The sequence below is a fragment of the Enoplosus armatus genome, chromosome 20, assembly GCF_043641665.1.
Source record: "Enoplosus armatus isolate fEnoArm2 chromosome 20, fEnoArm2.hap1, whole genome shotgun sequence".
Taxonomy (NCBI): domain Eukaryota; kingdom Metazoa; phylum Chordata; class Actinopteri; order Centrarchiformes; family Enoplosidae; genus Enoplosus; species Enoplosus armatus.
Genome location: NC_092199.1, coordinates 2,950,649 through 2,974,179, shown reverse-complemented (window position 1 = coordinate 2,974,179; position 23,531 = coordinate 2,950,649). Strand labels below are relative to the sequence as shown.

At 41.2% G+C, this 23,531-nt stretch overlaps 4 protein-coding genes across 6 annotated transcripts in view; 2 read left to right on the top strand and 2 right to left on the bottom strand.

The window, feature by feature from the left end:
- Positions 1-219: 219 nt before the first annotated feature.
- Positions 220-7,761, top strand: nfe2l1b (nfe2 like bZIP transcription factor 1b). Of its 3 annotated transcripts, none has more exons than XM_070926726.1 (5): positions 220-777; positions 2,017-2,205; positions 3,666-3,755; positions 3,883-4,038; positions 4,266-7,761. In XM_070926726.1, exons 1-5 carry the CDS (start codon positions 220-222, stop codon positions 5,643-5,645), a joined length of 2,373 nt encoding a protein of 790 aa, XP_070782827.1. In that variant the 3' UTR covers positions 5,646-7,761. The 3 variants fall into 3 exon arrangements, with proteins under 3 accessions (XP_070782827.1, XP_070782826.1, XP_070782828.1); XM_070926725.1 differs by having other exon boundaries at positions 1,984-2,205; XM_070926727.1 differs by lacking the exon at positions 3,666-3,755 and having other exon boundaries at positions 1,984-2,205.
- A 1,062-nt stretch (positions 7,762-8,823) lies between these two features.
- cbx1b (chromobox homolog 1b (HP1 beta homolog Drosophila)) lies at positions 8,824-13,094 on the bottom strand. Its single transcript, XM_070926673.1, has 6 exons — positions 12,959-13,094; positions 11,526-11,607; positions 11,041-11,212; positions 10,714-10,867; positions 9,128-9,222; positions 8,824-9,001 (listed from the first exon to the last, which is right to left on the bottom strand). The coding sequence occupies exons 2-6, from the start codon at positions 11,578-11,580 to the stop codon at positions 8,860-8,862; spliced, it is 618 nt and encodes a 205-aa protein (XP_070782774.1). The 5' UTR covers positions 11,581-11,607; positions 12,959-13,094; the 3' UTR covers positions 8,824-8,859.
- Positions 13,095-14,225: 1,131 nt separating this feature from the next.
- Positions 14,226-20,413, top strand: snx11 (sorting nexin 11). Its single transcript, XM_070927442.1, has 7 exons — positions 14,226-14,345; positions 15,459-15,493; positions 15,818-15,901; positions 17,466-17,566; positions 18,127-18,222; positions 18,318-18,542; positions 19,183-20,413. The coding sequence occupies exons 2-7, from the start codon at positions 15,470-15,472 to the stop codon at positions 20,411-20,413; spliced, it is 1,761 nt and encodes a 586-aa protein (XP_070783543.1). The 5' UTR covers positions 14,226-14,345; positions 15,459-15,469.
- Positions 20,414-22,287: 1,874 nt separating this feature from the next.
- The window catches only part of skap1 (src kinase associated phosphoprotein 1), a 30,204-nt gene continuing 28,960 nt past the window's right edge, over positions 22,288-23,531 (bottom strand). The window contains exon 13 of the mRNA XM_070926871.1: positions 22,288-23,192. The gene's annotated coding sequence lies outside the window, so the exon portion shown is untranslated. The remainder of the gene's footprint in view (positions 23,193-23,531) is intronic.

The window sequence follows — 23,531 nt, the reverse complement described above, 5'->3', positions numbered from 1 at the left end:
TGGACTCTCTCAGAGTGGAAACCCCATCTTGGATCTTATACGCCTTTTAAACATTCAGAATCCTGTTGAAGACCCTTTCCCCTCACTATCGTTAACCACTTTTTATGTTCATGTATCTATCTTCGTCTTCTAGTACAAGTACAGAAGTATTGATCCAAGGTAGTTGGCCCCGCTTTTGTTTTTATTTTTTACTTTCACCTTTTGTTCCTTTGTAAAGAAATGCTTTACCTGAAAAAGTACTTCACAGAGGGCCTGATTCAGTTCACCATCCTTCTGAGTCTCATTGGGGTGCGGGTGGACCTTGACACCTATCTAAGCAATCAGCTGCCCCCTCTGAGAGAGATCATCCTGGGCCCTAGCTCAGCCTACACCCAGACACAGTTTCATAATCTGCGCAACACGCTGGACGGCTATGGCATCCATCCAAAGAGTGTGGACCTCGACCATTTCTTCACCACTCGACGGCTGCTGAACCAGGTGCGCCAGCTGGATCGCCTCTCTGTGCCCAGTACCGAGCTCAACACCTGGCTAGTGCATCGTGACTCTGAAACTGTGGTGTCCGCCAGCAGCCAGTCCAGCCCCAGCATCACCCTGGACAATGGGACCGGCTTAGAGGACGTTAACAACCCTGACGCTACCCCGGCCATGAGGGGAGGAAGTGGAGCACCTGAATCCACGTACAACCTGAACGCAGCGGACAGCAGCCTGGGAGCTGTGGCCCCAGAGGGCAACCAGGAGCAGGGCAGCAGGGATGGAAATGACGACCTCACGAAAGAGGTACTGCAGCTGGTTTCTGTCTTCACTCTGCTAACACCTGGGGAGCATCTGTCAAACGGAAGCGGCAAACACCTCCTTTTGACAGTTGCTTGTTGTCACCACGTTCACCTGCCGTGTAACAAATTCATGGTACGAGCAGGATTTTATCACGCATTTAAAATGAACCCAGCAGTTGATACATGAAATGTCAGATTGGATTTTTTGAGTGGCCTAATTTAGTGGTAAACTGACCTTCCAAGTAGCAATCATCATAAGCCACAGATATTAACAAAAATAAATGATATATTCAGAAAAGCATACCTTACGCTTACCTTAAGACAACTTAAGCAATCAATCCTAACTAGATTCAGTATCAGTTTCATATATATTTTGGGTATGACAGCATAAAGCACACGAGTATACTGTATTCAAAAACATTAAAACACATATACTGAGATGGGTTTACCCACATAATTCATGGTCCACAGCCCTGGCCTTTTATCTGTATAGATATTTTTAGTCAAACCAGTTGAGTCACATTCATTACAGCTGTGACTCTGGTCACATTTAATGTTGTTCATGTGAGCGCTACTTTGAAATCTACAGCAAACAGTCCTCTTTCTTAATTTACTCTCTCAAACGGCACAAAATTAAAAATAACAATGCTGTTTTTTACATTTCAACAACATTTCTATGTACGATAGTTTATTGTTGTTAGTGGCTATATTTATATTTCTGTTTAATTTATCATTTCAGTTATTTGAGAAAACTTGTACATAATGGTCATATTGATGCAGTGGAGTTAGGGGTGACATAAAGTCATTGTTGGACTCTAATGAACATAGACTTCTTTCTGATCACATGGTACAATTTCCCCCCCAGGGATCAAAAGAGTATTTCTGATTCTGATTCTGATAACCACCATGTCAAAGTGTTTATATCATGGTTGCATCATCTGACTACATAACATTTTTGTTACATGATCTGCCACTTTCTCCTGCCAAAATGACCCTTGTATAAAAGATAAACAGCATAAGTTCTAGTTTATTATCATAAATAAGTAAACCATTTCAATCATAAATAGCCCAGATATGTTGGGTTTAATTTGTACCTTGCTACAGTATGAGTTAGATTTCAGTACATTGAATGCCCACACAATACCTGGTTATTAAAGTAACTTCTCTCTGTACAGGGCCGTTTTTCAATGGTTGCTATATTTTTTTCCAGGACATTGACTTGATTGACATCCTATGGCGACAGGACATCGACCTTGGTGCAGGAAGAGAAGTGTTCAACTACAGCAACCGTCAGAAGGAGAGTGAGGAGGAGAAGCCCAGCCCACACGAGAACAAAGACGGGAATGAGGAACAAGAGAGCTGGAGAAATGGAGTAAACTTACAAGGAGCCCAGCCAGTGGACGGGGAGACAGGAGAGAGTATTCCAGAGCAGGTTTGTAGACTAAATGGATCTCGATATCCTAGCGTTTCATCCAGTGGGAGGTGGTACATTTAACTGCCTTATAGCACATAAAAAGGAAATAGAAACTTGGGGAGCCGCACACTGGTGATAGAAGATCATTTTGTCTGCTGAGTATGAGTTTTTATTCATGTGGGGACATTTCCACTTAGTCTCTTTTACCATTTGCCCAAAATACTGTGGGTTAAAAAAGTGTGATCGTCTGTAAAATGGCTCGTTGGAATATAAGAGTTTCATCTCATTGTTGAGTGACACCAGTCCGTGAGTTAGATCTCAGGCAAATCAAACTGTTGCTGTCTGATGTAGTTGCGCTTTTTTGAATCACATTTATTTCATGTCTTAACATCCAAGAAAAATTTCCAGTGGCCATTCAGGATCGTGAGCCGCAGTGACGTATAAATGTGCTCCTCGTAAAACTACTGATGCGCCCACATGAAGCACATCCAGTGCTGGTACCCGTGGTGTTTTTATGAAGGAACCTAAACCGATAAAGAAAACAAATACACAGAAGTATGTTCTCCTTTTTATATTGTATTAGACAGAATGGTCGGACTTGGCCGCAGTAGCTGAGTATTAACCTGGTGAAGACACAGAATATTTATCCATAATGCAAGAAAGGAATGTGAGATTATGAAAATGTTTTGGACACTGAAATAAACTAGCCTTTATTCAAGACACCAAAAAGATCAGAAAGGACAGTTGGATTCAGCAAGACTGTCAGAAAGATGGAACCTGTTTGGTTAAAACAAACTCTGCATTTTCCCGTTTTATACAGTTAGTTTGGGCTGGTGTGAAAGCTGTCAATCAAACTCTGGTGCGGTCTAAACAACAGTGGGCCGAGACCCTCCTTCTCAAGGTGTGAAAGCAAAGCAGGTGAACCGCAGGACTGTGTGATAGTTTATATATATTTTTACAGGATATATGATTATAGCATGAATTTAAAGCGCTACTACTTTGAAATCCATCTGCTGATGGGGAGAACCGTTCATGGAACGATCTCCCGATCTGTAAAAGCGATATATAGCCTATATTTGTGCAAGGTAATGATGTAACCATGGTAACAATATGCACGTCACCTTGCGAGTGCGGGGATTTTTCCTGATCAATCAGAAACTGAAAGAGTTGAATCAGAGGTGTGTTGAGCTTGTGTCCTACTCCGTTGCGACCACACAGTAACTACCCTCCCAAAATGATTCTTTTTTGCCTGTACTTTACTATTTATGATATACGAGGTCCACGATTAATACCATAGCAGGACAGTCTGCCATGTCTTTACTATTCTTTGTTCATTTGTAAAAGTCAGTGTGAACATAAACCAGACCAGAACTAAAAGGCAACCGTTTCTTTCATTGGTCCAGACCAAATGAACTGAACTACAGGTGTGAAAGTGCCCTGAAAGGATCAATATTTTTCTCTTTTTTGTTGTTGTCCAGCTCCCAGGTATTGGCTCACAGACTTCACTGTCTCTTCAAGAATGCTTGAGGCTGTTGGAGGCTACTTTCCCCTTTGGAGAGGAATCTGAGGTAAAAACATAAAATGTTTTGTTTCACATGTAATGCAAGTATTGTAAAGCAAGATATGAATATATTGTTTGATGTGAAAAAACTACAGTGAAGTAGCTATAACGATTTTGCTTTATGTGTATGACAGTTTCCAGCCCCGGTTGTCCCCCCAGAAATAGTTTCCAATGAAGAAGCTCCTTCTACATCTCAGGGCCTTCCTCTGGCACCGCAGCTGCCTCCAGCAGAGCCACAGTTAGACCTGGAGCAGCAGTGGCAAGACATCATGGCCATCATGGAGCTACAAGTATGTCCCCTTTTTAAAATGTATCACTCATGACATGCATTTGTTTGTCCCGACACCATTCATGTATTTGTTGTCCAAGTTGGTCAAAGAAACTAATTTTGGGGCAAATGCGTATTTGGAATTATGGAAAGATTGTGTGAAATAATTTAACCATAAAAAGTAATTATTTAGCACAAAAATGTTTGAGAAATATATGTGTATATATAACAAAATCTTTCTGTTTGAAGGCAATGGAAGTGAACAACACTTCACTCAACACCAACTCCAGCAGTGTCGATGGCACAAGTGGGACAACTGAGTCAAACACCGTGGGGAACTTTGAACTTTCTACCCCCTCAACACCAGTAAACCAGGATGTCAGCCTTCACCAGGCCTCCCTCCCCAGCTGCAGCCAAGACTTCCCCCAGATTTTCGACCCCCAGTTGGACTCTATTACCATTACCCCAAGAACCACCATGCCCAGACTTTCCTCCAGCAACTCCAGCAACATCAACTCCACGTTTGGAGCCACCAACCTGACTGGGATCTTTCTCCCACCACCCATTAATAGCTCTAGTAACAACATTACATCCACTCCTATCCTGCCCGATCCGTTCAGCACCCTGCTGGAAGAGTCCATGCTCGACGAGATCAGCTTGCTGGACCTTGCCATGGAGGAGGGCTTCAGCCAGGCCCAAGCTTCCCAGTTGGAGGATGAGCTTGACTCAGATTCTGGTCTTTCCTTGGACTCCAGTCACAGCCCGGCCTCCCCGAGCAGCTCTGAGACATCCTGCTCTTCTGCAGCGTCTTCCTCATCAACGTCTGCCACCTTCTCAGAGGAGGGAGCTGTGGGCTACAGCACCGACTCTGAGGTTGCCACTGTGGAGACGGAGGAAGGTGCTGTTGGTGGTTATCAGCCTGGGTATAGTAAGCTCTGCCGTATGAGCTATCAGGACCCGTCCCAGTTCCACGGCCTCCCTCAGCTCGACAGCATCGGCCACAATCATACGTACAACCTGCCGCTTTCCTCTGCGTTCTCTGAGCACCCAGAGCTCCCCATTGCAACTGGGAAGAAGACTGTCCGCGACAAACAGCACTCAAAGCTTCAACCTCATCAGGACTTGCTCGACAAGCACGCAAGCCGTGACGAACGCAGAGCCCGGGCCATGAAAATCCCCTTCTCCAACGAAAAGATCATCAACCTGCCTGTTGAAGAATTCAACGAGCTTCTGGCCAAGCACCACCTGAGTGAAGCCCAGCTAGCCCTCATCCGCGACATCCGCAGGCGCGGCAAGAACAAGATGGCTGCCCAGAACTGCCGCAAACGCAAGCTGGACACCATCATAAACCTGGAGCAGGGCGTCCAAGACCTGAGGCGCAACAAGGCCCGACTGCTGAAGGAGAAGATGGAGTTCATTCGTTCCATCCGGCAGATGAAGCAGAAGATGCAAAGTCTGTACCAAGAGGTGTTCACTCAGCTACGGGATGAGGAGGGCCGGCCCTATCCTCCCAGCGAGTACTCGCTCCAGTACAGCGCTGACGGCAGCGTGCTGATCATGCCCCGCGGCGTGACAACTGCTGAGCAGAACCGAAAGCCAGAGAAAAAACAAAAAGACAAAAAGAAGTGAGGGGGGCAAACTGCTGTTTATTCTATAACTTTGCTAAATCAATAAGAAAGATTTCTGCAGATGCAAGAGAGATGTCCTTTTTTCCTTTAAGAAGATTCTGGTGAGTAGAAAAATGGCATTGTTGACTACTCTTCCTGCATTAGTTTCTCCCTTTTCATTCTGTTCCTACATTTTTTTTCCTGGAAAAAAACTTTGAAGCAGAAGTAGCTCTTCGTTTGAGTACTGATATTTCATTATTTAGAAGGGGGGAAAACAATAAGTGAGGAGACGAGGGATATAAAAGGACACAAAATGAGCTATTAGAAAAATTTTAGCTGCTCTTGATCCTTTTGCACCAAACCACTGAGGATGAAGATTTGTAGGGTCAAACAAGGGACTGGTATCGAGAAAAGTGGGAGTGAAAGAACACTGTCAACAAGGATGGTTGGAGTACCTATGCACAGAAGGTTTTAAAGGACTATCAGATCCCACCCTGGAGACTTTTAGTGATGTTCTTAGTCACTGTGTGAGTTGCAAATCTTCAGGCAAAGAACAGCATCTATGGTTGTGAGAGTTTAGATACCAAAGGCTACAGGAAGTCCATCGTTTTAGGATGCCATTAACACCTATACTAACCAAAGGTTGTATGGTGCACATCACATCTGAATACATCTTAAATGCTCAAACATTGCACTCTAATTCTGTAGGTTTGTACCGCAAATCCCAGTTTTTGAGTCAGTTTGTCGGATGCATCTAAGTTTAGAAGGCCCTGAAGAGATTGGGTTTGATGTGTGGAAGGAGGATGTTGAGACAAGGAAGAGTCAGAGGCTGAGTGTTCCCGGGCTGGCCACTGCTGAAAGAGGCCTGGAGGTGAAGTCCTGCAAGAGGAGCTGATGGATGTTTTAGGGAGGAGGCACACTGCATTGCTAAATGTATCAACTTTCTTATAAATTATACATAGCACTGTAATTTGTCTTTAAAAGGCTTGGCTATATGCATTTTGCCGTGTCTGTCGCTATTCCTTCGCTGCAGGTTTAAATACGGGAGCTGCGTTTAGGAAGGCTCTTATTAACTGTTCATAATCTGTAGTATAAGCAAGGTTATAGGTCTAGCCACATCAGCTTTCTGTAAAAGTCTACACCCTCTTTGTTGATTTGAGAACTTCACGCAGAGCCTGTAATCGTAAGAGGAATTAAAGATACTGTGATGAGCCAGGAGCTCCGGAGAGTACTGTATGATTACCACCAACTCCAGGCTGTCACAGATCAACGTTTTGGATTATTTCTTGGGTTTTCTTTTTCTTTCCTCTTGGATGCCTCGTTTTAAGCATTAACTCTAAACAGGCTCAGTTGTCGCTGTGGTGCAGCGATCTCCCTCTTAAGTAATTTATTTGCCAACATTACCCAACTGAAAGCCACTGGAGGCGTGTTTTTTAACTGCTGTAAAGCCGAGGTGTTGGCTTAAATATTATGAGTCCTATGTTTTGAAGTTGTTGTGTCGATAACAAAGTGAGCCGGGGTGTTTCATGAGATAAAAGTTATTTGAATGTGTGAAATGACGGTGTGTGTTGTGGCCACTTTGATTTGAATGCCTTTATTTCACAATCTCATTATCTTCACTTTAAATGTTTTGAGAACTGAAGAGAAATGTTCTCAAAGTAGAAGTGCTATTACTTGTCTATTTGAATGAAGTTTGTCAGTACATGCTACATCGCCCTCTGTTTAAAAAAAGAAAAAATGGGTCTATTGTTGCAGCTGAGGTAGCGGTTAGGCTAGAATATTTACAAGAGGCTGAACAGAACTCGCAACATTAAGATGATGTCCAAAAAATCGTTTTCGAAGGGAGAAATGTTTCATTAAATGTGATATTCAGGCATGAAACTCTGGTTAACATTCACTTCAGTGTAACCCAGTGCGACACCAACTATTTAGTACTGCTACTACTTAGTGCACTTTTTTTGTCTGTCTCGTTATGTAAATATTTTCATGTTTGTGTTCGTCATGATTTATGTATTTGTCAAATGTCTCCATAACGGTCTCACCCTCTGCTTTGAGTTTGGATGTAGTTCCTCTGTTTTGAGATATTTGCTGGCAATCAAGAATTGTTTTTATTGATTAATAAAGTGTTTTTATTTTCACCCGTGACTCTTGTGTTCTAGTTGTCATGAATGGTATATGGTATACTGTGGGGGCTCGGTCCAAAAGGCAGGTTTCGTAAGTTATCTAGATAAGTTTGGGGGTTTGCGTCAGTCCATTCTTTCAGAATTTGGGGTGCTGCAGGTTTTAATTTGCAAAGTTATCTGGATAACTTAGAAAATGTGCTTCTTGGAAACAACTGGCTAATAGAGCTGCAATGATGTACCACAGAAAATTAACCACCAAATATTTTGGTGATCGATCGATTGTTTAAGTCATTTCGACACCAAATGTTTGATGGTTCCAGGCTCAATTGTTGGAAGTTGCTGCTTTTCCAAGTCTTGACTGTTGGTGGAACAAAGCAAGACATTTGATGAAAACACCTTGGACATTTTTCACTGTTTTCTGATGTTTCACAGATCAAACGATCAATCGATTAAAGAAGAAAGTGATCCAAAGATTAGTTATTAGTTATTTGCAGCCCTACAAGGTAATAATCCTGCTATATTAAATGTGACACCAGCGTGAAACAGCACAGTAACAAAAAGTGGTTTATTCTCCAAAACCGACAAGCAAGACATGTTCATGAAAAACACTACAAAGGTTACCAATGACCAAATGAATCACTGAAAAGGTTCATAATCAAACACCAAACGAGTCCTACGGAAACAGCTAAGATGAACACAGTTTTGCCCTCAAAAGCACCAATGGATTAAGTAAAAAAAATTGGCACACAATTGAAATAAAAACATCACCTCACTGGTACGATGTCATAGCAAGATGACCGAGCACTGAACCACATGTTCTGTGAAAGTGTAGCTGAAGGAGCCCAGCAGCTTCTTAAAACTGGACTGGATCCTGAAAATTAACACTGCGTTGTACATTTCAGTTGGGTTTTGTCAAGCAAATCTGAAGCATATTTACAGTTAGATTATATCCAGATAGAAGTAGAATCAAATGAGTGATACTACACCAAAAGACGAATGAGTCCAATTGTGTCTTGCTTGTCTCTGCCCCCCTCCTCCGACCCCCCCACAGCCCCTGTCGAAAGTACGATGAAGTTCAAAACTACAGTTTCTTTCTTTTCCCCTGCCCCCGTGTTAGTTCTTGTCGTCTTTTTTCTCGTCTTCGGTGGGATACGAGTGCCAAGTAAGTCTCTCTTCGTAGAAAGAGATGACCACCTGCGGACACTTCACATTGGCCTCCTTCGCCGGCACCAGGTCCGCTTCATCAGAGTTTTTCCTGCGCAAACAAAAAAACACAAAAACAACTTCAACTGACTTCCATTTTGGCACGAGCACGCAAACATTTAATAACACATTTTAATTCCCCAACAGTTTCAACAGCTGCCCAGCTGTGCATACAAACCATTTCATGAGGAACATGAGTTCTCCTGTGGAATCTGTGGCACCAATGATCCGTTCTGGATCCAGCCCTCGAGCAAAGCCCCGTAGCTTCTCTGTCTGAGGATCGAACAACAAAATACAGCTTCAGTTCAGCATAAATGGAAACTATCTTCACTATGTCGACATTCCTATTTGAATTTAAAACAAATCGAGAACGTGAGGCTCTGCTGTGAAAACAGAAAATGTTTATGTGTCTCTGTGGAACTCTGAGATCACAATGCTGCAGGTAAACAATCCTGCCTGTCTGCATGTTGCAGCTGATATTCTTTTCATGCATTTCTAGTGTCTCTTTTTTCTTCTAAATATTTGTCGGGCTGCAAATAACAATTATTTTCATTATCGATTCATGTAATCGTTTTATCAATAAAATAGTGAAAGATTCCCGTTGTAATTTCCCACAGCCCAAGGTGACGTCCGACCGACAGTCCAAATCTCAAAGATAATCAGTTTACTCTCATGTCTGACGTTTGAGGAGCTAGTACCATAAATGTTTGGCATTTTTTGCTTTAAAAAAGAAAAAAAAGAAAAAAGGACACAATTATTCAGTTATCAAAATAGTTCATTTTCTGTCGATCAACTAATCCACTCATCTTTTCAGTTCTGCATTTCTTTCATTCATTTGTACAATATTTTAAGGTTAGATATTGTTGTCTGTTTCAAACACTGTAGCATCACATCTGTTTTGCAGTGAGTGGTTGATTCAGTCAGTGAAGTCTGCAGAAAGTCCAGACATTTGGGATTGTTGCCTGTATTCTGGGCGTGTGGCCGCACAGAGGGGATCCTGAATGTGGAGGGGGGGGGGGTCTGTAATTGGTTGACTGATCCCAAAGTAAAGCACTGATGAAGTGGACACCTGAATCTCCATGTGGTTCTGAAACCAGCACCCTGTCTTACTATGAACCACTGTGATCAGAAAGGTCGCTTACCTTGATGAGATTTAAGGTTCGCCTAAACTACAATAAACACCTGTCGCCTGCAGCTCTTCATCTAACCAACTCACTGTGGCTTGTCTGGTGTTCACCGCTCTTTCCTGGTGATATTTTAAACTGCTCTGCCCACCGAGAAAATGCAGGAAAATGTCCACCTCATGGTGTGTAGATCAGAAGAGTTTTATGTTGTGTCTTTTCTTTTGTTCATCCGCAAATAAATGGGCCGAAACATCAGAGCAAAGCAAAGAAGAAAATAAACAAACCTTAACAGTGCCAGTTGCAACTTTTTATTAGACATGTTATTACATATTACACATTACACATATCACTGATGAGACTACTTAATGCAGGTGTAAGACATGCGTGCATGTTGGTGCTCAGCTGGCTGCAGTCTTTGTGGTGTGTTCAAATGCAACGTTTACCTCCGTGTTTATACAGCTTAAGACGGAATCTAAAAAGTTGACATCATTTGTTTTCAACCAGTGGATTATTACTATGATATGAATGTATTTAGGTGTGAGGGCAGTAAAAAAACAAACTGCTGCGTTCTGCACAGAAGAACAAGATCCCACTTGAAAAGAATAGATAGATCGACCGAAAACAAAGAATGTGGACTTACGTCGTCTTTTTTCTTCTTCGTTTTACTTTCGTCTCCTTCTGCGTCTCCGGCCGCCTTCCTCTTTCCGTCGTGTGCCGTTTTCTGGGACTGCAGGAATTCTGCGATCAAATCTGGACAGTCCAGGTTGTCTTCTGGCTCCCACGTGTTGTCTTCACTGCAGACACAAGTACAAACAAATAGAGAATATACGTGTTTAGTCACCTGTTAAACATGCTGGTATCTCACCGTTTTCTTGGTTATAATTTGAATGCAATCTCTGATTTAGAGGACTGTATAAATAAGATAACGACGAGAAAAGACTGGATGACGTGATCCCCAAACACTCACTCAGAGAAGCCTTTCCACTTGAGAAGATACTCTACTCTCCCCTTCACCACCCGCCGATTCAGGACCTTTTCCACCACGTATTCTTCCTCCTCCTCCTCCTCCTCCGGCACATCATCTGGCTTCTTGTCCTTCTTCTCAGGTGACGTCATTTTGGCCTCTGACGGGTTAGAAACTGGAACAATGAGCAGATAGTTAGTGATCCTGAAGCCACCCGCCCTTTAATGGCTGCTGAGCCTTGAAACTGAATCTCTTACTGCCTGCAAGTGTTAATATTCAAAGTCAGAGTTTCAGATGTTCACATTTGTTTGGGACACTTGTTACTTTGTCTTTTGCTCGTAAGCAGTTTCAAGTGAGTTACAAACATTTATAGCGCCACTTTGCCACATACATTACTTTATTCACCCCTTGACTCTTGACACACACCTTACCGCACAAGGACAAGAGACACAGAGAAATTAATGTTAGAAAATAATGATATATTAAACCTTCTGTAACAGTGGGACCATCGTTAGGGGGCTCTGTAGTCAGGCTCATACTCATCAGGTAGACCTGGGGACCAGCAGGTTCCTGGTCAACGTCAAGATTGTTGATGATGGATGAAAGCCGGAATCAATGTGGTAGAGAGAAAACAGCATTGGAGAACGGAATTTATTGAGAAGGTACATGGGTAACAATGTGAGGCCATGTAGATTACTTGATAAAGATATTTAAAAACCCATTTTGTGTATGTGCCAGTTCTGTATTTCTATTTTAAAAAGACCACCTAATCTGCATTGCCTAAAGTTACCCATGTACCATTACCTTATGACATGGTGTAAACTCATTGGATCTCTTGGGGGGGGGTTAGTGTTACATGTGTACATTGGTGGAAAAAGTACTCAGTTAGTAGTAAAAATACTCTGTTACAAGTAAAAGTCCTGCATTTAAAATCTTGAGTAAAAGTATGGAAGTATTCACATAAAAATATGCTTAAAAGTCCCAAAAGTTTAAGTACTCAGAATCATTTATATATCACTGGATTATAATTATTGATGCATTAGTGTAAGAATCACTTTAATGTTGCAGCTGGTAAAGGTGGAGCTCATTTCAACTACTTTATATACTTAATAATACAGCATTATTTATTAGTTGACTTAATCTGCAAAGCATTTAATAATAAGTAATTACAGTTATCAAAACTAGAGTAAAAGGTACAGTACTGGCTTCTAAATGTAGTGGAGTAGAAGTATAAAGTAGCATAAAATGGAAATACTCAAGTACCTCAAAATTGTACTTCCACCACTGCAAGTTTATTTTAGTTGGAGCGAACAAATGTCTTAATTGATCACCTTAAACAAGAGAATTGCTCCTTCAATATTTATCACTTTATTAATCAATAACAGCGGCGGCAGACCGGAGAGGTGTTCAGGGACGAGCCTGTAAGTGCCAGCATCAACAACAGCACAGGAGCTTTGCAACACCTGGCGGCGGCTCAGCAGACTGTAACGTTAGTGTGGAAACGCAGAGCTGGTGACAAAACGAACCAGGCTGGAACATACTTTAAATTAGCTCTGTCGTGATGTAAAACACATCACGTGTTGTCAATTTAAGGGGTTTTTTTGTTGCAAACGTTAGCAAGCAAATATAAGAAACCCCCACACGACAAAGCCTCGGTGGGACCCTCAGTTTGCAGCTAGCTGATGTCTCCTCCATATTGCTTTCGCGTTAGCAACTAATGTAACATAGTGTGTCGATTGTAATAATTATTTATGGTCACACATGATGTGAATCGTGTCTCCTAAATAAGACACCAGCGCTAGTTTTCATCCCCTGTGAATATATGCACACCGACGGCTAGCTATCGTTACACTCGTGCACAATCAAACGTTACAGAAACAACACGTTTGGAGGAGGGAGGGAAGACAAAAATTAAACTCACCGATGATTTACAATTTAATTTTTTTTTGTTTTGTTTTAACTTCCACCCGAACCGAAATAAAACAACGCGATAGCCGCTGTCTCGCAACAAAACGGTGATAACGTCGCCGTTTGTCTTGATTTGTTGTCAAAATACAGAGCCGCTAGCTTGACTACAGTCAAATGTGTCGTTTCCGCCCCTTCGTCTGGAATCAGAGAAGAAGAAAAAAAAAAAAAGTCCCCGGTCCGTTGGAGCGCGATTGTAAAGCATCTGGATTCACTCACCAACGTACCGGAACCAGTCGTGCTGCGTGCGTGTGATTTATAGATCTGTGGCTGCGGAGTGAGCGCAAACGGCGGACTGGATCAGCGGAACGGCTCCTGTGAGGGAGCTGCAGGAGACAGAAAGAGGCCTTTCATCTGAATAGTCAACAGGTACATTAAAAAAACATCATATATTATTAATTGACAATATCTATACAATGAAACTATATACACAGGTATGTAAATGATACAATGAATATATATATATGGTATATACAGGTAAGTATGTCAGTGGTATATGCAGGTATGTAACATTACAGGAAAGTGAGGAAAGTTTTTATTAACTATGTGTCTCATAAAAATAACAATTTTTTGACCTTCTACCTCATATTTTTAATTCAGTGGCTAATATTTCTGACTTGATATCATAATTCCTGTGTTTGTCAGCTTGTGTCCCTCCTGGTTTCTCCTCTGTCTTCTGTAATGTAATGTGATTTTTTTTAAGTTGTGTGTTTTATTGCTGTTTTAATGGCTAATTTAACACCTTGCCAGTTAAAATTGTAACTTATGCTCAACAGTGCCACATTCACAGTGATGTTGATCAATGTGCATTGTCCCTGAAAATAAATGAAATAAAAATACATTTGGCTTACACTTTTACACTCACTGTACATTTTCAGGAGCTTTCAGCCACCTTCATCACCTGAGCAAACACCGTGGGCTGAAGTGGAAGTGGACTTTGCACTCAGGAATAAGACATTTATTTTTGTTTTTTCTGTCGCGATAAAAACGATGCTTCCGTTGAGTTTCAATATAATATCACAGCAAATAATAAATGTCAATCGACTTTTTTTTTTTTTTTTTAAACTGATAAAATACATTTTTCATTGTGATTTGAAAAGCGCTCCACTCCCCTTCCGTCCTTTACTTCCGCCCGCGCACGCACACCCGGAAGCAGATACGTCACGACGTGACGTAGCAGCGGCGCTTGTGACTTGCGAAATGGAGATAGGAGGTGTTCTGGAAAACAAGCCTCCGTATTTGAGGATTTTGTACTTAAATAAAACAGAAACATCGACGAGCGGGACATCATCGAGCACAGCCGGCTGGACGCGACCTCAGCAGCCGACACACACCTCATGAAAGTGAGTAGTTGTCGACCGGGATTAGCCTTTAGCTGATGGTATAGCCACATTGTTGAGAAGTCTCATCATTCAGGCCACAAATAATTCCCCTTTAAAGTCTTCAGCTTCTATTATACGACATAAAGACACCGGTGAACTGGTTGGGATATTAGCCTTAATCTTTTTTTTTCATTTTGTTTTACTTTGAGTTTCTTTCCACAGTACCAGGAGGCTGGATACTTTACATCATACACAAGCTGTTAGATTCTGGTTGTTTCTGGTGGTTTAATTCTGCAATTCAGAAAGAGTCAGGACTTAAATGATTAAATCAGGAAACATCCACAACAGCCAAAATATCTGTCACAAGTGTCCCTAACAGTGGCTGGTAGTGGAGGAAAGTGATGGAAGTTAGCTTCTCTGTGGCGTTGATGATCAACACTGTCAGCTGTCTGTCTGAACTCCACAGTTTCCTTAACATTAGTGCTGAAACGATAAGTTGATTAACCATTAGTCGATTGTCAGAAAATCAATTGCTAGCTATTTGGACAATTGATTAATCATTTAAATTGTTTAACAAGGAAAAATACCAAATATCATCTGATTCTAGGTTCTCAAAAGTGAGGATTTGCTGTTTTCTCTTTTATATTATTGTCATTTTAATATCTGTTTTTAGTTTTGGGACTGTAGTCAGGAAAAAAAGCTATCTGGAGGCATCACCTTGAATATGTTTTTCTATTTTCTGACATTTTATAGTAAACAATTCATATATTAATCAAAACAAACAGTCAGCGGATTGGCTTATGCCCGCCCTTACAGGTATGCACACCTGATTATCGGTGTGTTTCACCAGGTTTATGATGGGCGAGCTACACTGACATTGGTTTAAAGGAGTCTTGTCTACAAGCTGTACACTATCTGGGGGTGAAGGGGGTTAAAAAGCTCTCACGAGTCTGAGTTGAATGGTTGAAGAGAAATGTCTGCAAGAGTGACTCGGTTGATTTTCGCTGACCAGCTTCTTCTTCTTCTTGGAGGATGAGTCATCAGCTCATGACAACACTATAAAAGACGTTTGAGCTTTTGATCCTGTTTTATTGAATTCTCTCCTCATTGATTTCTGCTCTTTTTGCAGTGCAGCACTCGGTAGGATGATCAGCAATCAGGAAGAAGATGTGAGTAACCTTTCCGCTCTCTTTTTCTACATTTTAATTTCTAATGTGGGCTCTCTTGGTGGGGAAACCTAAAACATACATTATATGGGGAAATATATCCTTTTAAACTTCCACTTAACAAATGCCAAAGAACAATATCTCCATTGATGAAGGACTTCCTCTCTTTGACGAGGTGGCATGTGTTGTGACTCGTGTCTGCACAGTAATCTACTGTAGATTTTAATCTGTTGGTTAAACCACAATACAACATACACACAAAAGCATCACAGCAGTTGTTTGTTTTTTTAATTTAAACTTGTTTACTCTGTTTCTGTCCTGCAGGAGTTCGTTGCAGTGCGGGTCCAAGATCCCCGCATTCAGAATGAAGGCTCGTGGAATTCACACGTGGATTATAAAATATTCCTCCATGTGAGTATTAACAATTACATTACAATATATCCGTTAGCTACTTGGGAGTAATTTGTTTTTAGAGCTGAAACGATTAGTCACTTAATCCATTAATCCAATCCTAAATTAATTTTCAAGCAGAAATGTCAAACACGCTCTGGTTTCAGCTTTTCTAATGTGAAGATTTGCTGCTTTCTTTGTTCTATATTATTGCAAATTGAATATTTGTAAGATTTGGACTTTTGGTCAGACAAAAGAAAGATATTTGAAGACAACACCTTGAAGATTGAGAGCAGCAGTTTCAACAACCACAACGAACATAATAGTTGAAATGTGTTTTACGTAGAATGTGATAAAAACAGATGCCACACAAATGAAGCAGATAAGAACCACCAGTAGTTTTGTAATAGTGTACTAGTTTTAATCTACAGACGTAGCTTTCTATTCAGCCTGTCTCACACTACAAAATACTGAAGGTAAAAGGAGGATTAAACAGCCACTACCAAACCATAAAACAGACCCATTTTAATGTCAGCTTAACTTAACCTCCGTCTTTGGAAGCCACTGAGTGTGCAGCAGATGGATTCCTTACATTTAGTTTATTCAGGAGTTGGTGTTGTCGCCTAGGCAGCGGCCTGCGTTGAGGAATGCTGTGTCAGCAGCAAGGCTCCATGCTCAGACGGATGTGTTGTGTGAGTGTTGACTCATGAAATTGGCTAAAAAAATCATGTGACCTCGCATGATCTTACGTCATTTTGTTTGTCGTAGATACGCTGGTTGTTTTTAAGTGTTTAAGCCCCCGAATGTACACAACGCAAGAATTAGAAATCCAGAAAGTTCAAACAAGTTGCTTTTCTAGATGTTTCAGCTCATCTCGCCTCCACAAGCACCTTCTAGGAAAACACTTCTCACTGCTTTTGTACAACTATAAACCTGCCTATTTCATGACTAACAGCAGCAACAACTAACAATTATGTTCATTATCAATTATTCTGCAGATTATTTTCTCAAGAAACTGTCTATAAAATGTCAGAAGAGTGAAAAAAGCCTGTTATCATTCCCCACAGCCCAAAGTGACATCTTGTGTTGCCTGACCAACCGTCTAAAACCCCAAATATTCAGTTCACTATCATGTCTGACAAAGAAAAGCATCAAACACTCATATCTGAGAAGCTGGAAACAGAAAACGACTAAAACAATCATTAGAATAGTACCAGATTTATTTAAGGGATTTTTCCACAGTGAAGAAGTGAAAGTTCTGAGGACTTTTATCCTCGTGTGGAATTTGTTGTTCTGCTTTAATGACATCAACTAAACCAGCGCTGCTTGTAATTGATTATGGCCGGTCAGAGAGTAACGCTGTCACACGTCGCTGGAACATATCTGACATGTGACAAGCTTCAGTTCGGACAGAAGCTCAGCAGCAGTTGAACTGCGTAAACAAAATAACAAGAGAAAGTGTTAAAACATTGTTATAAATATAAGAATTAAAGGATAAGGAACATCTGAAATGAGATTTTATTTTGCCTCTGTATATATAACCTAGTATTGTTGACTATAACACATGTATTTCTGTCATTCCCAGACCAACAGTAAAGCCTTCACAGCCAAGACGTCCTGCGTGCGTCGGCGCTACAGTGAGTTCGTCTGGCTCAAGAAGAAGCTTCAGAAGAACTCTGGTTTGGTGTAAGTTGTACGCGCGAGGACAGTTTTACAGGACCGCCCGTCTGAGAGCATCGCAGTTCAGATAAAAAAAATATTCCAGCATTAATCAATCTGTTGCTTAAAGGCTACACTAATAACAACAATTGATCAAATGTATATATGTAGGAGTTTCAAACCCACAGGTATCACACAGCTCTGTAGCCCCCCCCCACTCAGGTCTACAGGGGATTTTAGCACCCTTTAGCTCACTGTCAGCTGGCTAAACAGGCAACTGTTACAAGGTGATAATATCTCAATGTTTACAGTGTGTTGTGCCCCAAAGCAGCCAAAAGAATCCCTTAACACTGCTTTCACGACGGCTTGTTCTGTCATACCAACGCAGAGATCACTGTAAAGTTTCCACAAGGTCACTCTCATGACATTGTGGTATAAGAGAACATGCCGTAAACACACACGTGACCTTTCTCTTCTCAAGTTTTCTTCCCCCTACATGGCACTTCTGTATATTTATCGAAGCATGAAGCATGGAAACATGGAAACATGGGAATTATGTCTTTTTATGCTTGTTTTCATCCTTCTAGGCCAGTTCCAGACCTTCCAGGAAAGTCCTTCTTCTCCTTCGGCAATGAGGACTTCCTGGAGCGGAGAAGGAAAGGACTTCAGGCCTTCTTGGACAAGTCAGTTCTTTTTCTTGTAAAAATTACAGTTTTGAAAGGCAAACTCCCTGTCAAATATAACTTCATGATATTATGTGTGATTTATTGTTTGGCAGAGTGCTGCACATGACAGTCTGTCTGTCGGACAGCCAGCTCCACCTCTTCCTGCAGACCCAGCTGCCAGTCGGTCACATCCAGGACTGCGTGCAGGGCCACACTCCCTACTCTGTGACGGACGCCATCCTCACCTACGCCTCGTCCAATCGGGGCTTGGCTCAGGCTCAGGAGGAGGATTCCATCAAGGAGCCAAGTCTGACTGTTTCTTATGAGTCCATGGAGAGGTATGAGGGATCTGAACTGTTGATATAGACCTAAACCTTTTTATTATTCCTTTTGTTTTTTAGCACACTCATTAGAGTCAACGTTAATATAAAAAATATGAATATAGGTTTGAATGATATTTTCTGAACCATTAGTAAATAAAGTGCAGCTTCAAATACTTTGAACTGGGTGCAAACAGATTTTGCTGAATTAAAGAAATATTTAACATAATACCACTTATTCACTTTCCTGCCAAGAGTAGCGTTGAAGATTGATACCTCTCTCATATCTGAACTGTAAATATGAAGCTACAACCAGTTAGCTTTGTTTAGCATAAAGACTGGAAACAAGAGGGGAAACAGCGAGCCTGACTCTGTCCAAAGAAAACAAAATTGCTTTCTACCACCAGCCCGGCCAAGAAATAGTCCAACATGTAACTCCCTGTAAAATCACAACTTGTAGTTTGTACACTTCCTTGTTTGTACAGATAAAAAAAGGCATTGCCAGACTAGCTTTTCCCCCCGTTTACAGTCTTTGTGCTAAGCTAAGCTAACCGTCTGGTTGCTGTAGCTTCATGTTTTACTTTCCCAAAATGTTGAATTATTCCTTTTAAGTTTCTGTTCTGTCGAAGTTAAAGTAAATGTTTTCTGTTGCCCACAGCCCAGCTCCTCATCAACCTTGCCCACAGACTAAAGAGACCTTCAGCCCTGAGCTTTTCTCATGTAGTGGCTCAGACCCTCTAGATGGTTTACTGGAGTCCTGTGATCAGGACACAGCTGAGTTACAGCACAAGGAGAAATCCTTAATAAGGGTCCTTCAGCAGAGCAACCATCTAGAGGCCGTTGTTGAAGACTGTGGCCCGACAGAGGCAACCTTTTTTCTGGGTGACAGCCAGGATGACCCTGAGAGCCTCAGCCTTGCAGAACAGACCCAGCAGAGGAGCTGCCAGATACAGACACCAGTGGACGTGCACTCGTCCGTGGGGACTGGCTTTGAGGCGAGCTGTGGGGTGGACAGCGAGGTTGTTCAGACTGACCAACTGGAAACTTCTGGGGTGGCAAATATAGAAAAGGTGAACTTTGAGCCAGAAACGTGTGTGGATTCTGTGGCCATTTTAGATTTTAAGGACAGTGACGCCAGATCTCAGGAGGAAGTTCTGGAAGACGTCTGCTCTGAGAAGCAGGTTTTAGGAAATCATGTCATCTCTGAGGTTAATGGTCTCGAGCATGTTGATAGCACCGAGGGTCACGTTGAAGATGTCGGCTGTCTGGAGGAGTTTAAGAACTCAGACGGGCAACAAGAGCCAGACAACGAAGACAGTGATGCATCGGAGAGCAAAGGGGAGACCCCACTTGAGTCAGAAACCCATGAAGAGACTCACAATGTGCACAGTGTCCCAGAGGTGGAGAGTGGTGACCATGACACCGTTCAACAAATGGACCAAGTTGAACAGGAAGTGGATTTGGTCAGGACCAAAGACGAGAGCGACGAGGACAGCCACTCACTGCCATCTTCCAATGAGAGCATCGCCAAGGTCAGCGATGAAGAAAGCATTTGTGACGAGACGGAAGACTCGATCCGGGCTGCAGACATGAAGACGTCTCCTGACATTTTGGACCTACACATGAATGGATGTCCTGTGGAAGAAGAGGACTTTTCCACCCAGGAGGCTGTGCACCTGCAATACATGACCGGCACCAGTGACTCGAGTAAACCTCTGGATCTTAACTCAACTGTCAGTGGTGGAGATTTGACTGAAAATAGTGACTTTAGCATCTTAGAGACCAGCTGCTCGCCTGGTTTAGCTGACAGTAAATGTACAGAGCAGGAAACCTTGTCCTCGCTGTCTCTGGACGCCTCAGAGGAGGCTCATGAGGTGGAGGTGCATTAGCTGAACAGCTGAATGGCACCTACATGCTATGATGATGGTGGTGGTGGTGGTGGTGGGGGGGGGGGGCTGCACTCTCACTGGACCAGAACAATGAATCTGTCAAAGACTCATTCGATCACACGCATATACTGGGAGATGTGTTCTGCTCAATATATACATCTTTACAATGTGGATGTGGATGCACATTATGTTTTAAAAGTACCATATAAATTAATCCTTGTGCTGTCACGCATGTTGTAGGCCTAACTTGTTGTTTTAAAATAGTGTTTGATTTTAAAATCAATATCTTAATTTACACTCAGGTACACTAAATATTGGCGCTGTTTTTCTCCTCCGACTGGCTCCTCTGCTGTGGACGACGATGATTGGCTTTTTAGGAACAGCAGAGGGCGCTCACGTTCACAAAAATGATTCCTGCATCTTTTCATCCACATATTAAGAGCTAATGGTTTTGTTGTTGAACAGATAAGTTGTTCATTTTAAGTTTAATGTGATCGCTCTGAGGTTTGTTAATCACATTAACAACATTTGAGAGACAAATTATGACAGAAATATAAACTCTAAATGAATACTTGCATGTCTGCATGTACTTTGAAAGAGTTTTTGGTTGCTGTAATGGGCTCTACTTCCAGATGCGATTTAAAAAATTAAAAAAAATCTAAATTCAAAATCCCGTCATCATTCCCTCTAAATGCTTTCTGAAGTTCAGCTTAAGCTAATTGGAGGCTTCAGTAGTCTCGACAAACTATAAATCTTACGGTCTATTTAGTATCAATTTCAATCTGTGTTTCCTTGCTGAGCTGCAGTGAAGAGACAGTAAAGAAAATGAGGGAATTTAATACAAAAAAAAAGGCTGTAACTTTAGTAGATATCCTCTTAATTTGTCTCACGCATTAACTGTAGTTGTTAAGACTGTAGATTTTGTTCTCCTCACAGTTAGTGTGGACAGGAGGAACGATTACAGCGACCAAAGACTGTTTCAGTGAACATGCGAGTATTGTTTCAAGACAAACTTGAAGAAGTATATCCTTGAGAATCACGCACAGCTTCATTTAATGTGAAACATAAAAATCACTGTATTATTCAAGTACAACTGTGTCCTACTGAACCTGATCATGTTTAATGCTGATAAAAGTCACTAACTCAGGATGGTTTGCTTTGTCTACAGATGGAAGAATCAGAGATCACCATTAAACCAGTTTAGTTTATCTACTTTTATGATCAAAGAAGGAAAACAAAAACATATTTTGGCCCAACAAAGCACAAATTAATATATTTTTAAGAATTTGCAGTGTGGCTACAACAGACGCAAGCAGTGAGTAAAATTAAAACAGTCATGCAGTCACTTGGGAACCCCTGTGCAATAGACAGTCAGTCTTGTGATGGATCACATCTTTAGGTTTATATACACTAAGCTTTATCATTGGCAGTCTGTTATTTATTTCATGTTAGGGGCTATATTGCTTTTACACTCTCTTTTCTAACTAACTACAGTTGGTTAAGGTGAACACGGGTTTTGTTTTTTTTAAAATCACGTCGATCAGTCTGAAACTGTGTGTAATCTGGCTGCAGTTTGACCTCGACATGGTTTTCACACACTACTACTTACTGCTGCTGCTAGTGATTCTAATTGTTTTTGTTGCATTTAAAAAAAAAAAAAAAGGGACCCAGAGTTTATTGTGTCATTGCACATAGAAATGTCTCCGCCATGGGATCAAGACGGTGGACTGTAGAGTACTGGGTTTTGCTTTCTTTCTACGTTGTAAATGGGTTGAGGTATTTGTTTGGGGGGGGGGTTTCTTTTTCTTTTTTCAAATCAGTTGCTTTCAAAAAGTTTTTTTTAAATAATGTTCAGAAGCAACCCCCCCCCCCCCCCTCGTAAGAGACCTCTATTTTCTAACATGGATCTTCAAGGGCAATGATAACAACCTGAGTGATGGTGTCCAGATAAATAGACAAATTAGAACCTCATTTTATTTTAAATAAATACCTTTTCTTCTTTACTGTGTTACATGTGACTGATTACTTTTGTGGTGTTTTATTAACTGTTGTCGTACAAAACACATCTCATGGTTTTAACACGAGCTATTGGAGCAATCCTGCCACCTAGTGGCTGAAACAAACAATGAGTTTAACAACAACACACTGGATTTCAACTGAAAAAAATCATGAGCGGAGAAGGCTGTTATTTCTGAGATTTCTGTGTTTTACTGCAGATACAATGTCGTTTAAAATATTTCACATTTCTGCTGATTTTTTAAATGTATGTCTGTGATGAAACGAGAAAATAAGAGACAAGTCACTAACAATCTACATATTGCTCGTTTTAAACAGTGAATTGACAAATGTACACAATAATTAATCATTTTGCACTAGTGCTGCAAATTATTTTCAGTATTGATTATTCTGTTATTTATTTTAATTTACCAGAGCTCTTCAAATTAACAAAAAAAAAGTATAATGATATAAAACAGCAAATCCTCACATTATAGAAGCTTTTCTTGATTTAAAAAACTATTTTAACAATTAATGGATGATCAAAATTGTTTCAAATTGGTTTTTATTGTTAATTTTCTGTCGATTGACTAACTAATCGACTAATTGTTTTAGCTCTGGTATGCACATCGGTATCGTGGGAGAGACCTTTACCGATGGTTTATGGTCTACTTTTGCAGAAGATTTAAATGACATAATTTAAATGAGAATAATTTTCCAATCGCAAAAGATTATCTGACAGGGCTGTCAGTGAAATTCATGGCCGGATGTGTCAGAAGCAGCGCTGTAGAAGAAAAGAAACACCGTCAGAGAAACATGCATTAATAATTCAGTACTCATTTTAAGCTGAGCCTATCAAACAGTATTAGGGAATCATTTTCTTAAATAGGACAACTGACGCTGTAATCATGCTTTTGTTGCACATATATATTCTCACCCATTGCCCATTGCAGCGCTCAGATTGCTTTATGCAGTACTTCTTCCAGCCAGCAGATGCCATAAATGGCAGGTCAACGACTGAATATACCTCAATGGCAATCTGGATGAGTACCAGGGGGACCGTTTCTGTGTATTAGGCCACAGTAATGGTCCATAATGCTGATGATAAGAGAGTGCCTCGGTA